Source organism: Mastigoproctus giganteus, chromosome 14 (genome assembly GCF_048544385.1).
Source record: "Mastigoproctus giganteus isolate SK-2022 chromosome 14, ASM4854438v1, whole genome shotgun sequence".
Classification (NCBI taxonomy): Eukaryota; Metazoa; Arthropoda; class Arachnida; order Uropygi; family Thelyphonidae; genus Mastigoproctus; species Mastigoproctus giganteus.
In genome coordinates this window covers 87,990,678-88,014,490 of record NC_143588.1, presented here as the reverse complement: position 1 = coordinate 88,014,490, position 23,813 = coordinate 87,990,678, and the positions used below count along the sequence as shown (strand labels likewise).

Here is a 23,813-nt window from a genome sequence, read left to right as displayed (position 1 = left end):
TCCCCAATTTCCGGGTGGCACCACGTCTCTGTAAGCCCTATTATGTCTGCGTTACTTGTTTTAACCAGCAGTTCGAATTCGCTCATTTTATTGACGACACTTCTAACGTTACTGTATAAACAATTAAGATTTACTGTTCTTGTATATTTAACAACCCTAACACAACCCTTGAAGTTTTTTAGGCTCTCTTCCCTGATATTAGCTACCCGCTCACGTGAAACGTCTTTGCCCCCAGAACATCTAGATAATACGTCCAGTTGGGGTAACATAAGAACTCTTAAGGTATGTGCAAGAGTTACATTGACCAATATTATCAGATAAACGCGTGTCAGTATTACCCACATCCCCCCTAACTAGCAGTTTCCCTGAACCTTTAAGGTATCCTCAATAATACTGGCAAAAACTTTTGCACTACCTTTGTTTAAGTGTATCCCATCTCTACAAAACAAATTCCTTCTACCTACAAGTGTGGGCCATGCTGATAGAAATTTACCCCCTAAAGCCTTGCAGATTCCTTCAAGTCTTGAGTTAATCCACAAGGCTCTTAACATATAATCCCTCCTATCGTGTCTGGGCAGAATTGCAGACACATAGACATTATGGCCTAGCTCGCGACATTTCCTCAGCATGGTCCTGTATTTTTCCAACAAATCGTCAGATCGTGTACGTTTAATATCATTTGTCCCCACATGAATAATAATATTTTCTTTACCCCCTTTAAAATCTGACAATCTGTTGGTGACATCATCAATAGTTGCTCCCGGCAGACATACCCTGGTTCTGCTCCACCTATCTTTATTACAAAATATATTCACCGTTTCCCTGACAATGGAGTCTCCTAATAAAACAATGTCCTTTTTAACCAGAGTAGTTTGCACTTGGTTTTTCTGTTTTGAGGCTCGAATCGGGTGTGCATCACTTGGTAGATTGCTGGAGTTTTGAGTCCCTGACGAGCTCCCAGATGCATTATTTTCAAGGGCAAGCACTCGTTTTTTCAGGGACTCAAATCGTTCCATCAGTGCACCAAATTGTAATTTAAGATCGGTGCACTCCTTACATCGATCAAAAAGAAAAGAATCCCCAGGTGAGGTAGGTTTAGTCACCAGGTCGACCTTGGAAAACATTCCACAGGTTCCACAACGGATTAAATCATGACTCACCCGTAAATCGCCATCTGCTATTTCCGTGTGAGTCATGATACCCTGTGACGTGTTTAAGGCAGATCTCGTAACTACCATTATAAAATTAAATAAATATAAATGAAAGTAAATTTAAAAAATTATATCTATAATATTATTAAAATCACACAGTTACAGGAAAACCTATAACAAAAATAATCCAACAATATCTAAATAAATCAAATATTTAAAAGCACTATCCAAAAGTAAACCACTTAACTGAGGAGCCCTGTCTAAGTGCATCCGCTCACCTCGAATGACAACGATGAGTTATGAAGTAGGCAAAACAAATTCATCCCCTTCCTTTTAGAGTTTATATAAGTAAAGAAATCCTTGCTGTTTTTCTTAGCATCCTTTGCCAAAGTTTTCTCGTAATCTGCCTTTGCCTGCCTAACCTCCATTGTGACCTGATTACAGACTAGCTTACATCTGCCATAGGCTTCTGAATCGCTTGATAATTTATACGCATCCCATGCATTTTTCTTCTCTGTCACGAGTCTCATTAGTTCATTTGATAACCATTTAGGCCTAATGAACAATATTTCTTAATAGGTATGAAACTTTTAGTAGATTCCATGATTAATTCCTTGAATGCTTCCCACTTAGAATTTACTGCTGATAACATCATCAGTTGATCCCACTGTACAGAATTTAAAAACTGTCCGAGACCACTGTACTCATCTTTATGGAAGCAAAAACCCTTTCCTTTACCCCTGATGGTAATTATATCTTTAAGTAAATCCCACATCAGTACATTGTGATCACTGCCACCTAGTCGTTCTTTTATCTGCAAATTCTTAATACACGAATGATCACTGCTGATAACCAGATCAAGAGTATTACCCTCTCTGGTTGCCTCTCGAACATACTGCTGCAGAAAACAAACATCCAATAAATCCACAAAAGTCTTACTAGTGTGTGAGTGACTAACCCACAAGTTCCAGTCAATATCTGGGAAGTTAAAATCCCCCATTATAAGACATTCTGATTTACTAGCCCACTCTATTTCTCTTATGAATCAACAGGGATAACCTTTATTTTAGATATAAGAAGCTTCTTTTCCAACCAACTCTCCTATATCTAAAATAAAGGTAATTCATTTTGATTCATAATATAATAGAATATAGGAATTATCGAGCACTTAATAGCTCTCTATTATCAAATCTATTTCTCTGTACAATTGTTCATTGTACTCATTCGAGTCATGAGGCCTATAACACATTCCTACTCTTATTTTTGCTTTCGCAGTGCTTATGTCACACCAAACTGACTCAACAGTGCACTGTTCATCTATATCAACTGGATGCACTTCTTTTTATTTTATGTTTTTCTTAATTAACAGCATGACACCTCCTCCCTTCCTATCCTGTCTATCCTTTCTGTACACATTGTACTCCCCAAATTCCAATTCTTCATTCCTAATATCAGTGTGACAACACGTCTCCGATATCCGAACAATATCCGCCTTTGATGTCTTGTCCAACACTTCAAATTCATCAAATTTATTAACTATACTTCTAGCATTGGTATACATTCAAGCATACATGCACCTATTCCTATTCACCCTGACATATCCCATATACCCACCTATTTCACGATGACTGCCATCAGTCCCTGAAACCCCCAGCACCCCTCGCTCCAGGTCGCTACTTATTCTAATAGAAGTTGTGCAATAATCACCTTCGCCTCTGCCTGCGGCTACTTTTAACCTTTTAGTCTGTGAATCCCCCGCCAAGCTAGCAGTTTTCCAACCCACCTAACACTGCCTCGATAGCATCAGCAAATATTCTTGCACCCTTTCTATTTAAGTGTATCTCATCCCTGTAGAAGCAGTCTCTCCTGTTAACAAGCACAGACCACGCTAAAAAAATTTCTACCCCTTGAGCCTTGCACATTCCCTCCAGGGCTGTTGTTGTTGTTTCTTGGGTTTTATTGGTGCATTAGCGACTAAGGCTATAATGCACCAAAACCTGGTCATAAAAAGTAAAATTTTCAGTGGCCTAATGATTTAGGTCACTAAGTCAAGGTATAAAAACAAGTATAAACTAAAAGACAAATATTAGTAAACAAGTAACAATAATAAGGTAGATTTTTTAAATGTGAGTGAAAAGGTTTACTGATTTCAAAAAGCTAAAAATAGCAGACACATGGTCATTGTCGGATAAAATCTGACTGAGTGTATACGGCTCAGCAGATGGTTAAAAGCGGTAAAACGGATATTGCTAAAATCTGGACAGTCAACTAAAATGTGTCTAATTGATAAAATTGTGCCACAGGACTCACACATAGGAGAGTCTTCAGCCCTCAGCAAAAACGAATGAGTCAAATGACTATGTCCTATGCGGGTCCGGGCAAGAACAACTTCCTCCTTACGATTCCTGCACAGACTAGACTGCCACGGTTCAATTACAGGCTTTATACGATATAATTTATTCGTAGTCTGTCTATTCCACGAATCTTGCCATTGGGAGTGTATCTCTTCTCGTGTATTATTTGCCTGTAGTCTGTATAGGGGACTGACAGGCAGCGGTTATTATTGGGAATTGCTGATTTGGCTGCGGTGTCAGCCAAATCATTTCCCCTAATCCCAACGTGGCTAGGAATCCAGCAGAGGCGAATATCATATTCACGTTCACGGAGGAAGTGAATCTTGTGCTGAATGCTAGACAGAACTGGATGAGAATTATATCTCACAGTTATTAAAGCCTGTAACACGCTGAGAGAATCAGAATATAAAATGAACCGTTGGTATTGGCATTTACTAATGTGATCCAAGGCTAACTCTATAGCGTGCAGCTCTGCAGTAAATATGCTGCATTCAGAGGAAATCTGCTCCAATGTAGTGCTGTCTGTAAAGACAGCAGCAGATCCCACATATGATTCCGACTTCGAACTGTCTGTGTAAACTGGCACGGTCAGAATGTTCAGCTCGATGTGCTGAATGAAGCTGCAGGTAGACAGATGATGGAGTGTCTAACTTTCCCCAATTTCTAAGGGACAAGTCACATATTGGAACATGAGCATGCCAGGGTGGAAGGGGTTGCTTTGGTGTTTGGGCAACCTTGTCTACCTTGATATTAAGTTCTTTGAGTAGCTCTTGGAGACGAATACCAAAAGGACGATTGGCAGTCTTACGAGTGTTGTACAAATTTTCCCATCGTGGCTCAAAAACGAATGGCCACGTAGGATGGTCTGGCAGGGATTTCAGTTTTAAAGCATACTTTAGAGACAACTGCTTACGTCAAAGCGATAATGGCGGTTCGTTTGCTTCGACGTATAAGCTCTGGACAGGAGATGTTCGATATGCTCCAATAGCGATACGGAGAGCCAGATGGTGCACAGGATCCAGCCAACGAAGTACACTGTCTCTGGCCGAATTGTATACCATGGACCCGTAATCTAGTCTAGATCATACAAGTGCACGGTAGATGCGTAGTAGGGTGCATCGACCTGCACCCCAAGATGTAGAGGAAAGAGAGCGCAGAATATTCAGTCGTCTTGTGCACTTTGTGCGGAGTTGACGGATGTGATCCAGAAAGGTCAGCTTTTTATCAAATACAAGTCCCAAGAATTTTGTGTCCGCCGCTACTGGAATAGCATTTTGTCCGAACCTTAATTCAGGTTCAGGATGAAGATTACGCATATGACAAAAATGTGCGCAAACGGTCTTCTCCGACGAGAACCTGAAGCCATTAGCAAGTGCCCAGGAATTAAGGCGATCAATGGCTTTTTGCAGTTGTCTTTCAATAACCCTCGTGTTGCATGACTGACAAAATATGCTAAAGTCATCAACATAGAGGGCACTGTTTACGGTTGGAGGAAGTTGTTCTGTAATGGAATTTACTTTGATGGCAAAAAGCGTGACACTTAAAACTAATCCTTGTGGTACTCCCTCCTCTTGGCTAAAGGAACGAGAGAGTGAGGATCCCACACGAACTTGGAAAGATCGATTGGCTAGAAAGTTTTTAATAAAAATGGGGAGTTGCCCTCTAAGACCAAGGCTATGCAGATCTTTTAAGATGCCAAATCTCCAAGTTGTGTCATACGCTTTCTCCATGTAAAGAACACTGACACCAAGTGTTCGCGTTTTAGGAAAGCACCCCAGATGGATGTTTCCAGTCTAATAAGATGGTCCAAAGTGGACCAGTTCCTTCAGAAGCCGCACTGGATGTTGGAGAGAAGGTCATTTGATTCTAAATACCAGATTAAATGAAAATTAACTATTCTCTCCAGGATTTTGCACAGACAGCTAGTCAGAGCAATAGTACGATAATTAGTAGTGACTTTTGGATACTTTCCTGGCTTAGCAAAGGTAAGAACGATTGCCTTGCGCCAGGAATCCGGAAACTGCCCTTCAATAAAGATTCTGTTATATAGAATGAGCAGATGATCCATAGATTTTGGTGAAAGATGCTTCAATTCATAATGGATGCCATCTGGTCCAACAGCACTTGCTTTGGAAAGAATAAGAGCTCTTTTCAGTTCCTGTATAGTGAATGGCCTGTGTACTGAATGATAGATGCTCTTAGACTTAAAATTAAGTGCTTGTTTTTCGATTTTATGTTTCAGAATCAGGAACTCTGGGGAATACGAAAATGTTGCAGAAATGTTAAAGAATGTTAAACAATTGGTTATTGCAGTTGGATCAGCAATAGTACATCCATTATAATCTAGGATTGAAGAAGGGTGGGATGTATATTTTCCCTTCATTTTCCGGATTTTGTCCCAGACCAACTTAGTACTAGTGGACTGAGTAATTGATGAAGTAAAACAGATCCACGATTCCTTTTGACTCTGACGGCAGATGTAGCGTGCTTTGGCTCGTGCGCGTTTAAAGGCTATAAGGTTGGTCGTGGTAGGATATTGGCGAAATATCCCCCACGCTTTGTTTTGAGCCTTTTTTGCTGTTGTGCATTGTGAATTCCACCAAGGCTTGGGAAATGGTGGAAACCGGGCATATGTTTTTGGAACAGCATTTGCAGCTGCTTGGACAATAATTTCTGTGATGTACGTTACCGCATCATTGATAGGCTCCTGACTGACGGTACTGAGGTCAAAATTTGCCTGATGTTGGAAGGCAGTCCAGTCAGCCTGATCAATCTTCCACCGTGGTAACCTGAAAGGAAGACACGGTCTCCCACTACGTAAAGAGATTATCACAGGGAAGTGATCACTTCCGTATGGGTTCTCCTCCACTTCCCAAGTGAGTGAAGGCATTAGAGAGGGGGAGCAGACAGAGAGATCAATGGCAGAAAAAGTACGGGTATGCATGTGGAAGAAGGTGTTTGTTCCAGTATTTAAAAGGGAAAGGTCATTGTCATTTAGCATACGCTCTATGACTCGTCCCCTTCCGTTGATGTTAGCACTACCCCACAGGGTATTATGTCCATTAAAATCCCCGAGAAGTAAGAAAGGGGGAGGCAACTGCGTTACAAGATCATCAAGGTCTTCCTGGGAGATGTCAGTCCCAGGTGGCAAATAAATAGAGCAGACCGTTAATAAAAATCCCACTGTAAGGTGAATTGCAACAGCTTCTATGCTAGTTGTAATTAGCAAGGGCTGAACTGGGGTCTGGTTGCCCACAAGGATAGCCACTCCTCCATGAGCAGGAACATCTGCAATTCTATCCTTACGAAAAATTGTGATGTTATGCATTGTGGGATCATCGTTTGCCTTTAGATAAGTCTCCTGCAAGCAAAAGCAAACTGGCTTGTGCTTTTGCAGGAGGGCCTTGATGTCATCAGTATTTCGCCGGAATCCACGACAATTCCATTGTAAGAATTTAGCTTGGTGGGTTCATCTTGGTGGAATTTGGCTTGGTGGGTTCATCAGGCGGCTTCCGAGGTGCTGAGGGCTTACTTTTGTCAATCTTGGATTTATCTTTTTTGGGGAAGAATGGACGCTGTCCCATGTCCATTTCTTCCTCCGCAAAGAGTTCCAAGACTGATTCATCCAGTACCTCCTTGTCCTCGACATCCACTGTTTCTGTTATTACTGTTGGATCTTTACCACTTGGTTTTGGTAGTGGTGGAGCACTAGGAGGTACGGATATAGGAGTGGCAGCTGACTGTGTTTTTTTGGTGGGCTTTTGTAAACTCAATAAAAAGCGGGCAATCGGTGTGAATGACTCTCTTGGTGGTACAGTCATTTCAGTTTGCGTACCGATAGTGCACTTCGCAGAAATCTTCTGGGCATATGAAGGCTTCCCGCTATTTATTGGTTGAATGCATTTTCTAGCCTCTGGATAGGAGATATTCAGCTCCGTTTTCAATTTTTGGATCTCTTTTTCATCCTTCCACCGCTGGCATGCTCTGGAGTAGGCAGGATGATCTTGATGGCAATTTACACAGATCGGTTTAGAAGCTGAACATTCCTTGCTCTCGTGGTCTTTCGCACCACATCGAGCACAGGCAGGGTTACCACGACAAGCCGTTTGTGAGTGGCCGTATTTTTGGCATTTAAAACACCTCAGTGGGTTTGGAATATAGATCCTCACTGGGCAGTTTAAATACCCTGCCTTGATGGAACTAGGAGGCTGTGGGGTGTTAAATGTTAGGATGAGAACTCGGGTAGGGACAAGATTCCCTTCCTTCCGCATTGATTTCTCTTAACAGCTGTCACTCCTTGGTCTTTTAGTTCAGAGCAGATCTCCTCTTCAGAGACATAAAGAAGATCCCACTCTGAAATGACACCGCATGAAGAGTTCAAAGTTTTGTGGGGCGTTACATTGATCGGTATTCCCCCTATGAATGTTGTGTTTAACATTCTTTCTGCTTGCTTTGTGTTTGAAGCTTCGAGTAAAAGATCGCCAGAACGCAGCCGTTTTATGGATTTTGGTGATCCTGCCAACGCTTCTAATCCTTTCTGGATGAAGAAGGGTGACATCTTCCCAAATGACTGCTCTCCGGTGGAATGGAGAATGAGGAAAAGCGGTGTTAAGATGGTGGTTTATCCTCAGTTCTGGCTCTTTTGGCAGAATTGGTGTCATTCTCATCTGATCGGTTAGGTAGGGGCCTTGTTGGGGGCCCCAGAAGAAATAGAATTTAAATTACTCATATGAGTAAGATAAAAATTTCGGATGCCCTAAGTACCTCACCCACCACGGAGCCCTACGAGGGGACGCCCACTCGTGAACTAGCAGGTACTGCGTACACGAATGGGACGCCAAGTTAGCTTAGAGGCACCATACCCACGTTTCCAATAAGCCTTGATCCCGTCCCAGGACCAGAAGGAGGGAGACTTATTGGAACGCAGTTGACCCTAGCAGTAAGAACCACCCGCCGATTGATCCCAGTCGGGCCGGTCCAGGACCACCTGTCTTGTCGAAGCAGGGGCCAAAGCTGTGAATTAAGGCTGGGCCCCTCAACCACCAGGATCCCCCTTTCCAAAATCCACAGGTCGTGGCACATGGCTGCACACGCCGGATTCCAAAGATGTAACCCTGGAACCAAGGTATGAGTGTTAGATCCCAGTGATGCTAGTCTGGAAGTCCAGCAGCGTCACTGGGAGGTCCCCTCACCATGTACAGGTGCCCACGTCGAGGGCCCTCCAGGGCCGAACTGATTGACAAGGCTCTCATCGTGTACTCCCTCCTATCATGTCTGGGCAGAATTGCAAACACTTTCATATTTAACCCTAACTCACGACTTTTTTGCAACATTGACCTGTACTTGTTAAGTAAATCTGCAGATCTCCTACTCTTAATGTCATTGGTGCCAATAACAATAAATTGGTACAACAATATCACCTTTTGTGCCCTTAAAAGATGATATATACTTTACAATGTCATCAACCTTTTGCCCCTGGCAGACATACCCTGGTCCTGTTCCATCTATCCTTTTTACACAATATATTCCCCATCTCCCTGACAATAGAGTCACCAACAATAACTAGTTCATTTGGGACCAGCGCATTCTGCCTTGAAGATTGCCGCTGTGTTGCCTGATGCCCAGGAGTGAACTCTGGTGTTGAGTTGGGCAGCTGAGAGCTTGACAGGCCCCCTCATATTAATTTCTTCGAGGGCATCTACCCTACACCTCAAGCTCTCATAGACGCCCAGTAGAACGCTGAGTTGATGCCTAATTTCTAGACACTCTCTGCACCTGGCACACACAAAGAGATCCTCCTTGGCTAGATCGTGTTCTGTTCCAGAGAGTTTGGCAAGCATTTCGCAAGTTGCACATTTTTTTAGGCTGTGATGCGTTGGAGAATCACCCCACTCGGTTCTCCCTCGAGTCACAGCCAGCACTCGGGAGAACCATTCTTTCCTCAGGAAGAATGGTTCTCCCCTGAGGCCCAAATTTCCAAACATCCTTCCCTGAGGCCTAAATTTCTGCCAAAAGGCAGAAATTTGGGCCTCAGGGAAGAATGATCAAGTACAGACTCTAGCTGAAAAGGTCATAGTTCATTTATTGTCACCTATCATTATTATTACAAGAAAATAACCATACTGAAAAATCCTGTGGGTTAATTCAAGATGCATTTGTGTCTGCAATTCTGCCCAGGCATGATAGGAATGGCCTTATGAGACTCTGCAAGGCTGTGCAAATTTTCTTTGCAAGACTTTTGGCTTGGGGAGGGGATTTTTATCAGTGAGGCTTGCACTTGTAGGTAGAAATAATCTATTTTGTACAGAAGACAAAGACAATGTAAGGATCTTTGCAAATATAAATTTGAGGCTGTAAGTGTTTGGGAAAACTACTATTTGGAGGAAAGGGGATCAACACATATACAGTAGAAGTTCTCTCAATCAATCTCTCCTTAATCGATACTTCCCTCTTTCCTCCTTAACCATATATCTAATGCCCACAGAAAACTGCAGTGTGGCATGGGCAATGGCCCATGTATACTTGCATAGTGTACGACCACATACACTATGCCCACTTGTTGAGGTATACGAATACTAGAAGGTCAGTTGTGCGTTTGCTCCAAATCACATTTGCACAAGTAATTACATTTTAATTTGTAATTAATTTGTACTGTAATTACAGTATATAATTTAATTAAATATTATGCAAATTAATGAAATATGGGCAAGCAAAGAAAAAGTTACTGTTTCTAAATTGGGTGCTCTACAATGACTAAAAAGCTGATTCTCTAAAAAAAAAAAAAAAAAAAAAAAAGATCTAACAGAATTTTGCACCCCCAGTTTGTTCACAAGAGACTAAGTTTTCACTCCACATTAAAAAACCAAAATTACAAACAGTAGATAATGCATGATAGCTGTGATTTTTCAAAAAAAGATATCATAGAACTCCAGTCAGCAGTTTTACAACAAACAGGATGGCTTGAGTGTTAGAAATAATGTCACAATGAATTTATCGAGCAATAGCAGAGGCATATGATGCAAGAAAGCAAGCTTATATAGCATTAGCCAAAAAAAAAAAAAAAAAAAAAACCCCCCATTGATTAACTCCAATTGTTTGTCTAGTTCTGCCTTGAACTTAGTTAAGTTGTTGACCTCCATTAAAACAGATGGAAGTTTGTTCCAACTATCAACCACCCGCTGGCTAAAGGCGAATTTTTGACTTCTATTCTACAATTGTCTTTTCTCAATTTGAATTTATGTTCCCTCAGGTGGGCAATCTGAGCAATAGATAGAATCCCTTTAGCACTGAGCTTGCTCAAACCTTATACACCTCAATAAGATCACCTCGGAGGAATTCACAGACTAAAAGATTAACAGTAGCTGCAGGCAGAGCCAAAAGTGATTCTTGCACTGCTTCTATTGTAATGAGCAGCAGCCTAGAGAACAATTTGCTGGGGATTTCAAGAGCTGCTGGGAGTCATCATGGAACAAGTAAATACATGGGCTGTGTTAGGGTAACTAAGAGTAAGAACAAGTGCATGTATACTTGCATGTACACTAGAAGTACAGTAAATAAATTTGATGAATTTGAAGTGCTGATCAAGACATCAAAAGCAGATATTGTTGGAAAATCAGATACATGGTGTCACACAGATATAAGCAGTGCAGAATTGGAATTTGGGGAGTACAATGTGTACAGAAAGGATAGACAGAGTGGGAAGGGAGGAGGGGTTATGCTGTTAGTTAAGAAACACAAAATCTAAGTAAGTGCATCAAGTTGATACCATCTGGCATCTCTCATATCGTGGAATTAACTTCACAACCGTGATAGCATGTTTGCATTACCAGGGTACCTGCTTGCACAACGATGAGTGAGCCAACAAGCTCCAAAACGGTGCTGTCTGGGTGGTTTTTTTTTTTTTTTTTTATGAAACTCCCAAACACGAAAGGTATCAAAACCTATAGTACTTAGTACCGTGCATGGGTTGAAGGAGAAGTATTGGGGGGGGGGGGGGGGAAATACCGGAAACTTTGCTCTAGAGACTAAACATGGATTTCACCACTTCAAGCCTCCAATAAGCAAAGTGGTGGTATTTCACCGGTTGATGAAAGTCATTAACACACTACTTATGTAATTAAACTTAATAGGTTGTTGTTATTTGGTTTTTAGGAGCATTAGCAACTAAGGCCATATTGCTCTGGGAATATGCGGTGGTCATTCCCTGACCTTTCCGCATCCTCCGTGTTTGGTGGTGACGGGTTCGAACCCTGGTCTAATCAAGAAGTGTGCTACGCACTGCTGCTCCTTCCCACCTGGCTACGGAGGTGCCAACTTAATGGGTAAACTATGATGTATTTACATAATATTATAAAGGATACTTTATACACAGATTTAACAAACAAATGCAAACCCATCAAATTATTTTAGCATAAACCACATTTTAATATGGTTTATGCTAAAACAAGCTACTTCATAATAATCCATTTTTTCAAGGAAAAAATTCTTAAAAACTACTCAAATCTCCTACCTTTTTCCTGCTTGCTCGACGCATATACTGATCAACCTTTTCCAACTGATCTGGACTTTGAAGCATATTTGCTACATGCTTGGCTGCCGTGGCCTTTGCCTCAGCCTCTAATGCCACTACATCCATTGGCATAACGAAAAAATGTGATATATTTCCTTCAAAACCAAATGAAAAATAGTAAAGCCTAAGGAAAGATTAAAAGTTTTAGCCTTTTTTTATTCAACCTTTATATTTACTGAATATTAAAGCTAATTTTTACTGAATATTAAAGATATTCTGTACTCTACACTGTTACAAAAACACAAGAGACCAAACTAACTTAGATTGGTGCTGGGGTGTTTTTGTTACAGCGTAATAGCAAGATCACAATCACAGAAGAAGCAACGAAGAAAACATGGTTGTTAGACTCTATTAGAAATAGACTAAACTTTACACAAGTGAAGTGCTTTTATTTGAAATATTTTGATCAAGATAACCTCTGAAAAATGCAAATCAAACAATAATAAACCCTCGATATTTGTGATTGTAATTATTAGTAGATCATGTCCTTGTATAGTATACCTATTTAATATTTCCAGTTTCAATTATTTACAAGCCTACATTATATTTCCAGCATATATACATAATAATCTCAAAACAACATTTAAGTCATAATACACCCATCGGACATTTGCAAGAATTCTTGACTAAATGGAATGGAAAGCTTTAGTTTCTTTGTTTTTGTTTTATATGGCACAAAAACAACTATGGTTATAATGTGCCACATCACAAAATGGAAAGCAATTCCTCTGTCAATCAGCAATTGCTAAAAAATGTGCAATACTACTGACTGTACATTTCTCAAGATAAAAATGCATGCTGGAGGAAGCTGTTGCCCGATGCAGTGAAAAATCTGAAAAGCAAGGAAGGCATCTCATTGGTAGATGACATGCGTTCCTTCCAGTCAAGGCTTGAAAGGAAGGCCTTGGGGGGGGGGGGGGGAGGTTAAGCCCTAGGAAGAATACCACTCATACCTAAAAGGAAAGAGTAGGGAAAAAGAAAAAAAAAAAAGAAGAAAAAGGGTTAGCATTAGTAGACACATATGATGCAAGAAAGCAAGCTTATATAGCATCAGCCAAAAGAAAAAAAATATATATATATATACAGGAACTCTCCGACTTATGTAAGCATTGCATTCCGCAGAACGGTACGTAAGTCAGGGAATTTCCCCCCATGCTTGTGCAGCACTCGCAACTTGCTCTCTGAATTGATTGAATCAAAAAAGAAATGTTCAAAGAACATGTAAATAGAATTATTTATTGTATTTATTCAAATTTTTTATCTCATGCGCAGGAAAAATTACAAAAGGATGCAATTTCAAATTATAAAATTACAAAAAAAAGAGAGAGACGAGACAAGCATAACATCCGTAAGTTTTACCTCTCAAGCATCATTGCCAGAATCGACGTCTTCAGCTGATAAGTACGCCGCTGGGGAGGTTGAGAGTTGTGGAGATTTGGAATGGGTCGGCTGCTGAACCTTACGAAAGAACATATTAATGGATGACTGGACGGTGGCTTTTTTCTTTTCATCGTAAATTTCTCTGTAGCAAGCAAGCACATCATTCATCCCTCCATTAACTTTTAAGAATCATTCGCTGTCAGGATCCATCTTCCCAAACCTCACCATTACCGATGCAATTTCACGAGATGCCATTGCCATCTCAGCTGCTCATTTGGCTCATCTTGAGCTTCGTCAGCATTTTCTTCTTTCACTATTACTACCTGCAAGTCTATGTTATTCATCAGATAATTCCTTCTCTTCTTCCTCTATTAACTCCTCCACGTCTTTGGCACCAACCTCCAACTGAAGTAGGTCTGCAACCTTTACAATGTTATCTGTAACCTCTTCACATGATTCGTCTTTTTCAAATCCTTATAGCCTTTTACATGCTGTGGGCATATTTTCTTCCATGTGCCATTTAAACAACTTTTAGTAATTTCCACCCAGGCCTTATTAATGTTTAAGGTGGCGGGGTAAATTTCTAAGATTTACAAGTCTCTCAACGTAAAATTTTTCTCATTGTCTACTGCAGACAATGCCTGAACAAATGTTGTGCGTAAATAGTATGCTTTTAAATTCAAAATAACATCCTGATCCATAGGTAGGATGAGTGAAGTCATGTTCGGTGGTAGAAATATGACTCTCACATTCGAATTGAAATCACCTAGATGCATATGATGTCCAGGAACATTATCTAATAGAAGCAAAATTGTGAAAGGAACGTCGTCGTCTTTACAATATTTTTCAACCTTGGGAATGAAGCAACATTTAAACCAATCCTCAAAGAGAGATATTGTTATCCATGCTCTCTGGTTCGATCAGAAATGCATGGGTAGGGTGGCCTTATTGATGCCCTTAAATGCACAAGGATTTCCAAAATGGTACACAAGCACTGGTTTTAATCTGTAATCTCCCACTGCATTAGCCCCAAGAAAGAGGGTGGCCCTATCTTTTGATGCTTTGAAACCTGGCATTGTATTTTCCTATTTGGCAAATATATGTTCGATCCAGCATTTTTTTCCAATACAGAGCAGTCTCGTCAACATTAAAAATTTACTTCATTGAATAGCCGCCTTCATCAATAATTTTTTCCTACACATCACAAAATTTCTCTGCAGCTGCAGAATCGGCACTGGCAACTTCACCACATACTTTAACGTTGTGGAAACTGTTGACTCACTAGTCAAAAAAAAAAATATTCAGGAATCGTATTTTATTTTGTTGGGAAATCCCCATGTTACGTTCTGTGCTATTGAACTTGTAGAAAAATCTAGATTTCAAAGTTTTATTACTATTGGATAGCACACCAGGTCATCCAAAAGATTTAAGTCATTCAAACCTTGAAGTTTTGTTCCTACCACCATAGTTGTACTAGGTTAATACAACTTCTTTCATTCAGCCATTAGATCAAGGCATTATATCCACCTTTAAAACTCATTACATCAGAAAATCATCACAATGGATTTTAGAAAAAATTGATTCCAAATCTATTGAAGTAATGGAGGCATGGAGACATTTCTCAATTGTAGACAGTATCAGAACCATAGCTTTATTGCTGAAAGAAGTAAAACCGTCAACGTTAAATGCGTGTGAAAAATGTATGGCCAGAGTCAGTTCATTCAGGAATATAGTCGAATCGGCAGAAAACAGAATCGGTGCAATAGTAGAACTTGCTACATTGGTAGGAGGGAAAGGTTTTGATGATATGACTACTGAAGCCCTCATGGGTAGCACAGTTCATAGAATCACCATCCTCCCCACACTGGGGGGAAAAGACAAGTTCAAATCCCATCAATGTCGGCAGGAATTTTTATAGGTCTTTTTCACAAAGTGGCTGAGTCAGTCGGGCTAAGGCAAGGGTAGCATGGTTTTTTCTCCCGGAATCTCTGGTTTTTCGTCCAGCAAAACAGAAAATTGATCACAGGACACACGCATATATATAGGCAACATTCACAGATTAACATGGCCTTAGTCGCCTATCCTCCAAAAAAAATTTTAAAAATATGATTACTGAAGATTTTCAAGAATTACTGCAGAAAAAGAGACTGGTGAAGCAGATTTGGTGAAAATGGCATCGGAGATAAAACCAAATCAATTCAGAGTATGATAGCGCATATCAAAATTCTAAACTTCCAAATTTTACACTAAAAACCATACGGGAAGGCATAAAGTTAGTCGAGAAATTAGAATCTTATTTTTTGAATGCAGATTATTGAATGAAAGGAGCCCAAAGTTCAAAAGGGAGCTTCAAAAATGCTTGGTTCCATATGATGAAATTCACAAAGATTTATCAAGCAAAAGCAAACAAACCTAGATTACCGATTTTTTAAAGAGAGTAGAAGATACACGAAATCTAGAATGGTGTATTTTTGTTAGCTTTTGAAACATAACCCACCTCCTTTTTGTACTTTTTCTTAGTCCCGTATAACACCGTTTCGCACAACACAACATTTTATAGGAACCTAACTACCGCATTACACAAGAGTTATCTGCATATATGTAAAAGCCACTAAAAGTAAACTGAAAAAAAAAAACAGCAAAAGGTTTTAGTGCCACAACTATCCTTGGCCTCCATGCCTCCACCTTCAATAAGCCTCCATAGTGTATGCATTTAAATAAGTTAACAATCCTTTTCTTCTTTTCCTTCATTTCATTTTGGTAGATCCTCTAGTTGATGAACATTCACTTCATTCTTTGTGTTCTAATTCACCATCTTTTAAGGCAGCTCACATCCAGATTTTCTACAATTCCCAGACATAATAAATTCCTACCTAGAATTTTTTGCTTGACTTGTCTTCATCCCTATTCCTCTATTTGTGTGAGGCACATAAAAAAATTTTATGCTTAGGGCCCTAGTCCTGATTTCCCCTTCTTGGATGATCTCAACTGCCCACCTCTGCAACCCTCTTAATCTGTATTTTTTTTTTTTTTTTTTGTGATTGTTTTTTTTATCTTCATCAGGAATTCCTATTTACTTTTCCTCTGATTTGTTAGATTCAATACATCTCTTCTTATGCCCCAGCCTTTCTGTGAAAATCTTCATCCTGTCTGCATAGTACATACATTTGTACAAATAATAAACCTTTTTCATCTTTCTACCTCTTTCCCATTTTGTGACAACACTTTTGTATGCCCTGTAGTCTCAGAACATTCTCTTTATTCTTTATTGTAAAAATCCACCATATTTTCCACAAAAATTCCAATCCAATTATCGTCCCATTGCAATTACTTCTACACTTTCTACAGTAATGGAGAAATCAATTAACCGGCAACTCTTAAACTACCTAGAAACCTTCCATCTGATCAACGATCGCCAGCATGGATTCCTTCAGTGTCAATCCACAAGTGATATTCTCGCTTATGTTACCCATTTATAGACAAATTCGGTGAAACACAAGCAGTTGCTCTTGACATATCAAAGGCTTTCAATCGTGTTTGGCACAAAGGTCTAAACATGCTTCCAACTTATGGTTTGCCAACTGTCATTTGTGATTGGTTATCCAGCTTTCTCTCTGACCACTCACTGAGGGTGATGGCTCTCTGTCTTCTAACTTCTCCACTAATGCTGGAGTCCCCCACTCTTTTCCTCTTGTACATTAATGACCTTCTTCTATTGACCAGAAATCCTATCCATAGTTTTGCTGATGCATTCCACTTGCATTGCATTCCACTTTCCAGTTTGAGAAACCATGCCCTGCTCAATCAGCTTCAACTTTTCGAATATCCGCTACCAATTCCTTGAATGTGCCGATATCCAGGTGGGGAAAAGACAAAGTTGACTTCAATCCTTCTAAAATTCAGTCCTATCTTATATCTCACAAAAAGGATTCTTCTGCTCCTATGCTTATCTTTGGTGACACTCTGATTTCTAGGCAAGATGATATATCTCTTTTGGGGATTACCCTGACTTCTAATCTCTCTTGGCACAAGGACATTACAAATATTGCTTCCTCTGCATCGAAAAAATTTGGTTTTCTCTTTCGCTCTCAGTGTTACTTTTCTTCCAAACAGCTGTTCACACTGCACAAATTGCAAATCCACCCTACCATGGAACATTGTTCTCACATCTGGGGCAGTGCCCCCAAAACCTCTCTCAGGATTCTAGATTCCATTCAGAAGAGGGCAGTTAGGTAAATTAATGACTCATCTCTAACAGTCTCTCCACTGTCTCATAGATGTATTGTTTCTGCTGCATGCCTTTTCTACAGATACTTCCATGGGCACTGTACTTCTGAATCGGCTTCTATAATTCCCACTCTCTCTTTCAAAACAGTCTGAACACATGCCACCACCAGCCACATCCATTTACTGTCCAACTTCAAACTCACAGAACCAACTTTTCATCTTCCTCGTTTATTCATTCAACTACAATTTTCTGGAACAACCTTCCTTCATACATATTTCCTGAAAATTAGTCTACAGAAGTTCAAGTCTAATGTCAACAAATATCTTCTTTTGTCTTCTCAACCTCCAACCCAAGCGCGGTATTAAGTACTATAGGTTCTAAAACCTCTCGTGCTTGTGGTTTTCATAAAAAAAAAAAAAAAAAATATCTTTTAAGATACTTATTTGTCTTAAACACACAGTATCCCCCCATCTTTTTTTCCTTTGCTTTTGGTTCTTGCCTTGCAGTTCTTTCTTCATCCGTTTCTCTGTTTTGTTGTAGGAAATTTCAAGCTTAAGTGGCCACAGTCTCAATTTCCACATCTCTGTTTTCTTTCTCAATCACCACAACCTTTATTATTTTTTCTATTTTCCTCTCTCATTATTGTTAAGCTTTTTTTTATATCATTATTACACATACTCTTGTACATGTACTTTTTTAGCTCTCCCATTTGTCCATAAGTTAATGTTTTCTGTTATTTAAATCTTGAGCAAACACAGAAACAAAGAAATGACTGAACACATTTCTTTCTCTTCCACTATTAACACCCCACCCTTATCCCTAGTTCCTTGGAGTTCTTTATTGTCAGGAATCGCCAACTTTGTGCATTTTAGTTTTCTCAGATCTTCACAACTTTTACACCATGTTACTATATTTCATCTCATCTCATATCATCCTCTGGGTTTCTGGTACCCTTGTAATCTCTGGGTCTCAACTCTATTTTCCGAGGAGTTCAACAATCACTATACCAGAAGCTTCTGTACTGGTCATAGTCTCAATGTAAGGTTTTCTGCTAAAAGATCTTTGCTCTTTGATTAGTTTAATTTTTGCTAATCTAATTTATTATACCGAAGTAGTGTTTGTGAAATAACTCCCATGTCCTCTCTTACACTTATCCATTACCTACTTTCTTCAGAGTGCATTCCTTTCCTTTTTTTTATTTATTTTTGTATAATTTATTTTTCTTTTTACTCTTATCTTTTTGCTGGTGTCATCCTTTCTGGTTGCTTAGTTTTTACAAATCTCATAATTTTGGGGTTATGGTTCTTAATTGGACACTCAGTGGCTATGGTTCTTGCCTTCTGCCCATTTCTGTCAAGTATTCCATCAATATACCCTCACTACATTACTCTATGCTCCCTACACTCCTTAGTCTTCAGTTTTTTTTATGTAATGGTGTTTGTAGTTTTGTTTTAAAATTTAAATATCTAATTTTTATTTTTTAATATTTTTAATTCAATTTTTCTTTTAATTTAAAAAGTTTTCATTTGTAATTTATGATGTTACTTATCTTTGTAAATTAGAATTTTCTTTCTAACTGTACTGTTCCCCACATCATTTATGCCTGATAATGTTTTTCAAATGAGTTTTGAAATGGTGCCTGGTTGTAAGTTCCAGGATTGTGATGGTTATATTGTTATTAATCTTAGTTACCTCATAACCATTTAAATGGTTATAAGGTAACTAAGATTAAGTTATAAGGTAACTAAGATTAAGTAACTAAGAACTTACATAACTTCAGGAATGGTTATGGCTTTCTTTTAATTACTAGAGAGAGATTCTTTTAATTACTAGAGAATAAAAATGAATTGGATGCACTTAACAGGTAACACAGAAGCCTATGGTAGATAAAAGCTAGTCTGTAACCAAGTCACAAAGGAGGTCAGGCAAGCAAAAGCAGATTACAAGAAATCATTGGCAAAGGATGCAAAGAAAAACAGCAGACTTCTTTACTTAATCTAGAAGGAAGGAGATGAATCAGATTTGTCCACTTGACAAATTGGTTTGACTGTTGATGATCCTACTCAGATAGCTGAAAAACTGAATGAGTATTTTGCATCTACATTTGATTATGAGGAATTCTCAAGGGAAGTGGCAGCCAGAACTTTATAAATCTCTAACAGGGAGCTAAATGATTTTGTAATAAGTGAGACAAAAGTGGAAGAGAACTTGTCAAAGTTAAACATAAGAAAGGCACTGGGATGGATGGGATCTATCCAAATGTATTAAAGGAGGCAGCAAAAGAAGTAAGCAAAACATTATCCAAAATTATGAAAGCATCCTTGGATTCAGGGGAGGTCCCCTTGGACTGAAGGAGTGGGATATGCATCCCCAATTCACAAAGATGGACAAAAAGGTGACACGAGTAATTACAGAACTGTTAGTTTAACTTCTGTTCCAGAGAAAATACTGGATTCACTGGTTAAAGAAATAATGCAGGATCATCTAAACAAGACTGCAGTTATATTTAAGACACAGCATGGGTTTGTTAAGGGGAAATCTTGTCTGACCAATTTGATTGAATACTACAATGTGGTCACAAAGGAACTGGATGATGCAAAAAATAATTTTCATATCATATACTTAGTTATAAGATTTCAGGAAATTTTCATATCATATAATTTTCATATCATATACTTAGTTATAAGATTTAGATTTCAGGAAAGCTTTTCACAGTGTTGCACATAAAAAACTGCTGTACAAATTGGGGCAGTGTGGGATTAAGGGCAAGTTGCTGCTATGCATAAAGGGTTGGATTAATGTTATTAATCCTCTTCATGGACTAATGTTATTAGTGAATTCCTCCAAGGTTCCTTTGTGTTGATAAAAAGTTGACAGAGTTGTTAATTAATGACAGTTATACTACTGCAACAGCATCTAAAAAAGTTGGACAGATGGACTGAGAAGTGGCAACTGAATTTTAACACTGACAAATACAAAGTACTGTATATGGGTAGCAGTAACCCCAGAATAATGTACTAACTGTGTGGCATTACACTCAGGGTAGTGGAGAATAGAAGAGACCTGGGAGTAATTGTGGAAGTCAGAAATGAAGTTCTCTGAGCAGTGCTGCCAGGACAGGTCGTGAGGTTTTGTCAATGATATACAGAAATTTTTATAGCAGGGATAAAGTTATTATTCCTTTGTATAAGGCGATGGTCAGGCCAAACTCTGATACAGGCTGCATACAGGCTGAAAGCGTAATTTTATGAAGGATATAGATCGTGTTGAATCCAGGGGGATGAAGGGGGTGAGTTTCACCTCCGGTGGAATAAATCTTCCCCAGAAAAAAAATAGTAATTTTTATTTTAATATTTGTTCAAAAACCTTGGACATTGAAATTTTTGCCACATTATTTGTTTAATTTTAATTGAAAATTTCTTCTTACTATGCTCTTTAGGGGCCATATTATCAGTTTACACAATGTTGTAACTATAAAACACAAATCTGATAAATTTATGTCAAATAAACGCAACACACAAAAATTCACATCAACTAAGTGTGATACTTGTTACATCGTACACAGCAAAAATAAATCACTAAGTTCAAAAGACAAGAAATTTCAAAATGATTAAATGGGCAATATTTCTGGCTGCACAAATTGTAACTAAAAGCCATTATTTCAAGTGTCGGCATTTCTGTTTTATGGTTTTCAGTTTACCTTTATTTTCACACAAGTCATCTCTTGATAGAATTTCACACAAACAGTTTACTTACGACTAATTCTTTATTTATATATCGCAAACACGACAAGAACTGGATCGCAGGCCATGAATAGGTTTGCCTGAATTGGTTCCTAAGTGACAGATGTTATTTTAATTAAAGAATGTCCCACAGCGTTCAGGAAAAGAGCTAAATGTGTAGGCAGAGAGAGGTGTCTAATGCAGCCATTACTTGTGGCTATTACTTTCTTTATATACTGAAAACAGGATAGTTTAGTCACGACCTAAAAACAATACATTTTATAATCTTTTTATTACTATGCTTCTACACTGTAATGTTGCAAGAAGATAAGCTTCGAAGGCCCAAATCGAAAAAATTAATAAATAACATCGGAAAAATTAATAAATGAAGTGTTTGATACATATGCAAAGAAAAAGCAAAGAGGAATAAGATTATTATAATACTTGCATGTTTGATTTTAATTTGAATAATTTTTTTGCAAATTTTAATTGGTGATTTTCATATTATTAAACTTTAATTATTGTCAGCAATGTGGTTTTTGTGAACCGACTATTACTATTTAGATGTTAAATAATAAATATTTTCTTATGTTCACTATTTTGTTTTCTCATATTTCCTTATTATAACATTCATTCATACAGTAATAATAGTAATAGTGGATGTGATGCAAGAAAGCAAGTGTATGAGCTTATGTAGAATCATCCAAAAAAAAAATTCACACAACCATTCCCTCTAAACGTTTTCCCAGTTCCTCCTTGAATTTATTTAAGCTATCAATTTCCACAACGACAGATGGAAGTTTGTTCCAGCAATTAACCACCCACTGGCTAAAGGCAAATTTCTGCACATCTATTCAGCAAATGTCTTTACTCAATTTGAATTTATGCCCCTTAGGTTCGTAATCTGAGCAAGTGGAAGTATCCCATCAGAATTCAGCTTGTTCAACCCAATCAGGTGATCTGACCTCAATCAGATCACCTTGCAGGTGCCATCTCCAGTCACTGCAATTTGCAGATGCTATTTTGGTTTTTTTTTTTTAGGAGCATTAGCAACTAAGGCCATATTGCTCCGGGGATATGCAGTGGTTATTCCCTGATGTTTCCACATCCTCCGTATTTGGTGGTGACAGGCTCGAACCCCGGCCTAATCAAGAAGCGTGTGTTACGCACCACTGCTCCTTACACCTGGCTAAGGAGGCGCTGCAATTTGCAGAACTTAAGCCTCTCTTGGTAAGAGGATCCCTTCATTCCCCTCATCAATTTGTTGCACTTCTCTGTACACACTCAAGGAAAATAACATCCTTCCTAAAATGAGGCCTCCAGACCTGTATGCAGTACTCAAGGCATGGCCTGACCATTGCCTTATTCAAAGGGATAATCACTTCCTTTTCCCTGCTAGCAAAATTCCTGTATATCACTGATAAAACCACATGACCTGCTCTTGCAGCATGTCTGCATTGCTCAGAAAACTTCATATCTGACTGCACAATTACGCCCAGGTCTTTTTCATTTTCTACCACCCTAAGTGTAGTACCACACAGTTGGTATATTCTTCTGGGGTTACTTCTACCCATATGCAGTACTTTGCATTTGTCAATGTTAAAACTCCAGTTGCCACTTCTCAGCCCATTTGGCCATATTTTATAGATCCTGTTGCAGTAGCACACTGCCATTACTGTCATTAACAACCCTGCCAACTTTCGTAGCATCTGCAAACTTCGCCACTAAGCCCGATATACCTTCATCAATATCATTGATAAATATACAAAACAACAGTGGGCCAATACAGAACCCTGTGGGACTTCACTAATAACATAGTCCACAAAGAGCAGTTTGATCGATTACTACCCTCTGTCTTCTCCCACTCAGCCATGCTTTTATCCATTGTAGCAACCTATCCTTAACACCATTCTGCTCCAATTTGTACAATAGTCTTTCATGCACAACAGTGTCAAAAGCTTTCCTGAAATCCAAATAGATGATATCAAAATTATTTTTTGCATCCAGTTCCTTTGTAACCACATCATAGTATACAATCAAATTTGTCACACAAGACTTTCCCTTAACAAACCTATGCTGTGTCTGAATTATTGCTGCAGCCTTTCCAAATGATGATCCTGCAATGCATCTTTAACCAGTGACTCCATTATTTTACCCAGAACAGAAGTTAAACTAACTGGGTCTGTTATTGCTCGTGTCACCCTTCGATCCCCCTTTTTGAACTGGGGATACATTTCCACATCTCCAGTCCGTGGGGCCTTCCCCTAAGTCCAAGAATGCTCTCATAATTATGGCTAAGAATTTGCTTACTTCCTCCAGATTCACCCCAGGTGCTTTCTTATGTTTAACTTCAACAATTTCTCCTCCACTTTGCTCAGTTATCACAAAATCATTAAGCACCCTGTTACA

At 38.9% G+C, this 23,813-nt stretch overlaps 1 protein-coding gene across 1 annotated transcript in view; it reads right to left on the bottom strand.

Moving 5' to 3' along the window:
* The window catches only part of Sec6 (Exocyst complex component Sec6), a 347,920-nt gene that overhangs the window by 318,461 nt on the left and 5,646 nt on the right, over positions 1-23,813 (bottom strand). The window contains exon 2 of the mRNA XM_090388448.1: positions 12,015-12,198. Coding sequence (XP_090244574.1) covers positions 12,015-12,146 — 132 coding nt within the window. The 5' untranslated portion in view covers positions 12,147-12,198. The remainder of the gene's footprint in view (positions 1-12,014; positions 12,199-23,813) is intronic.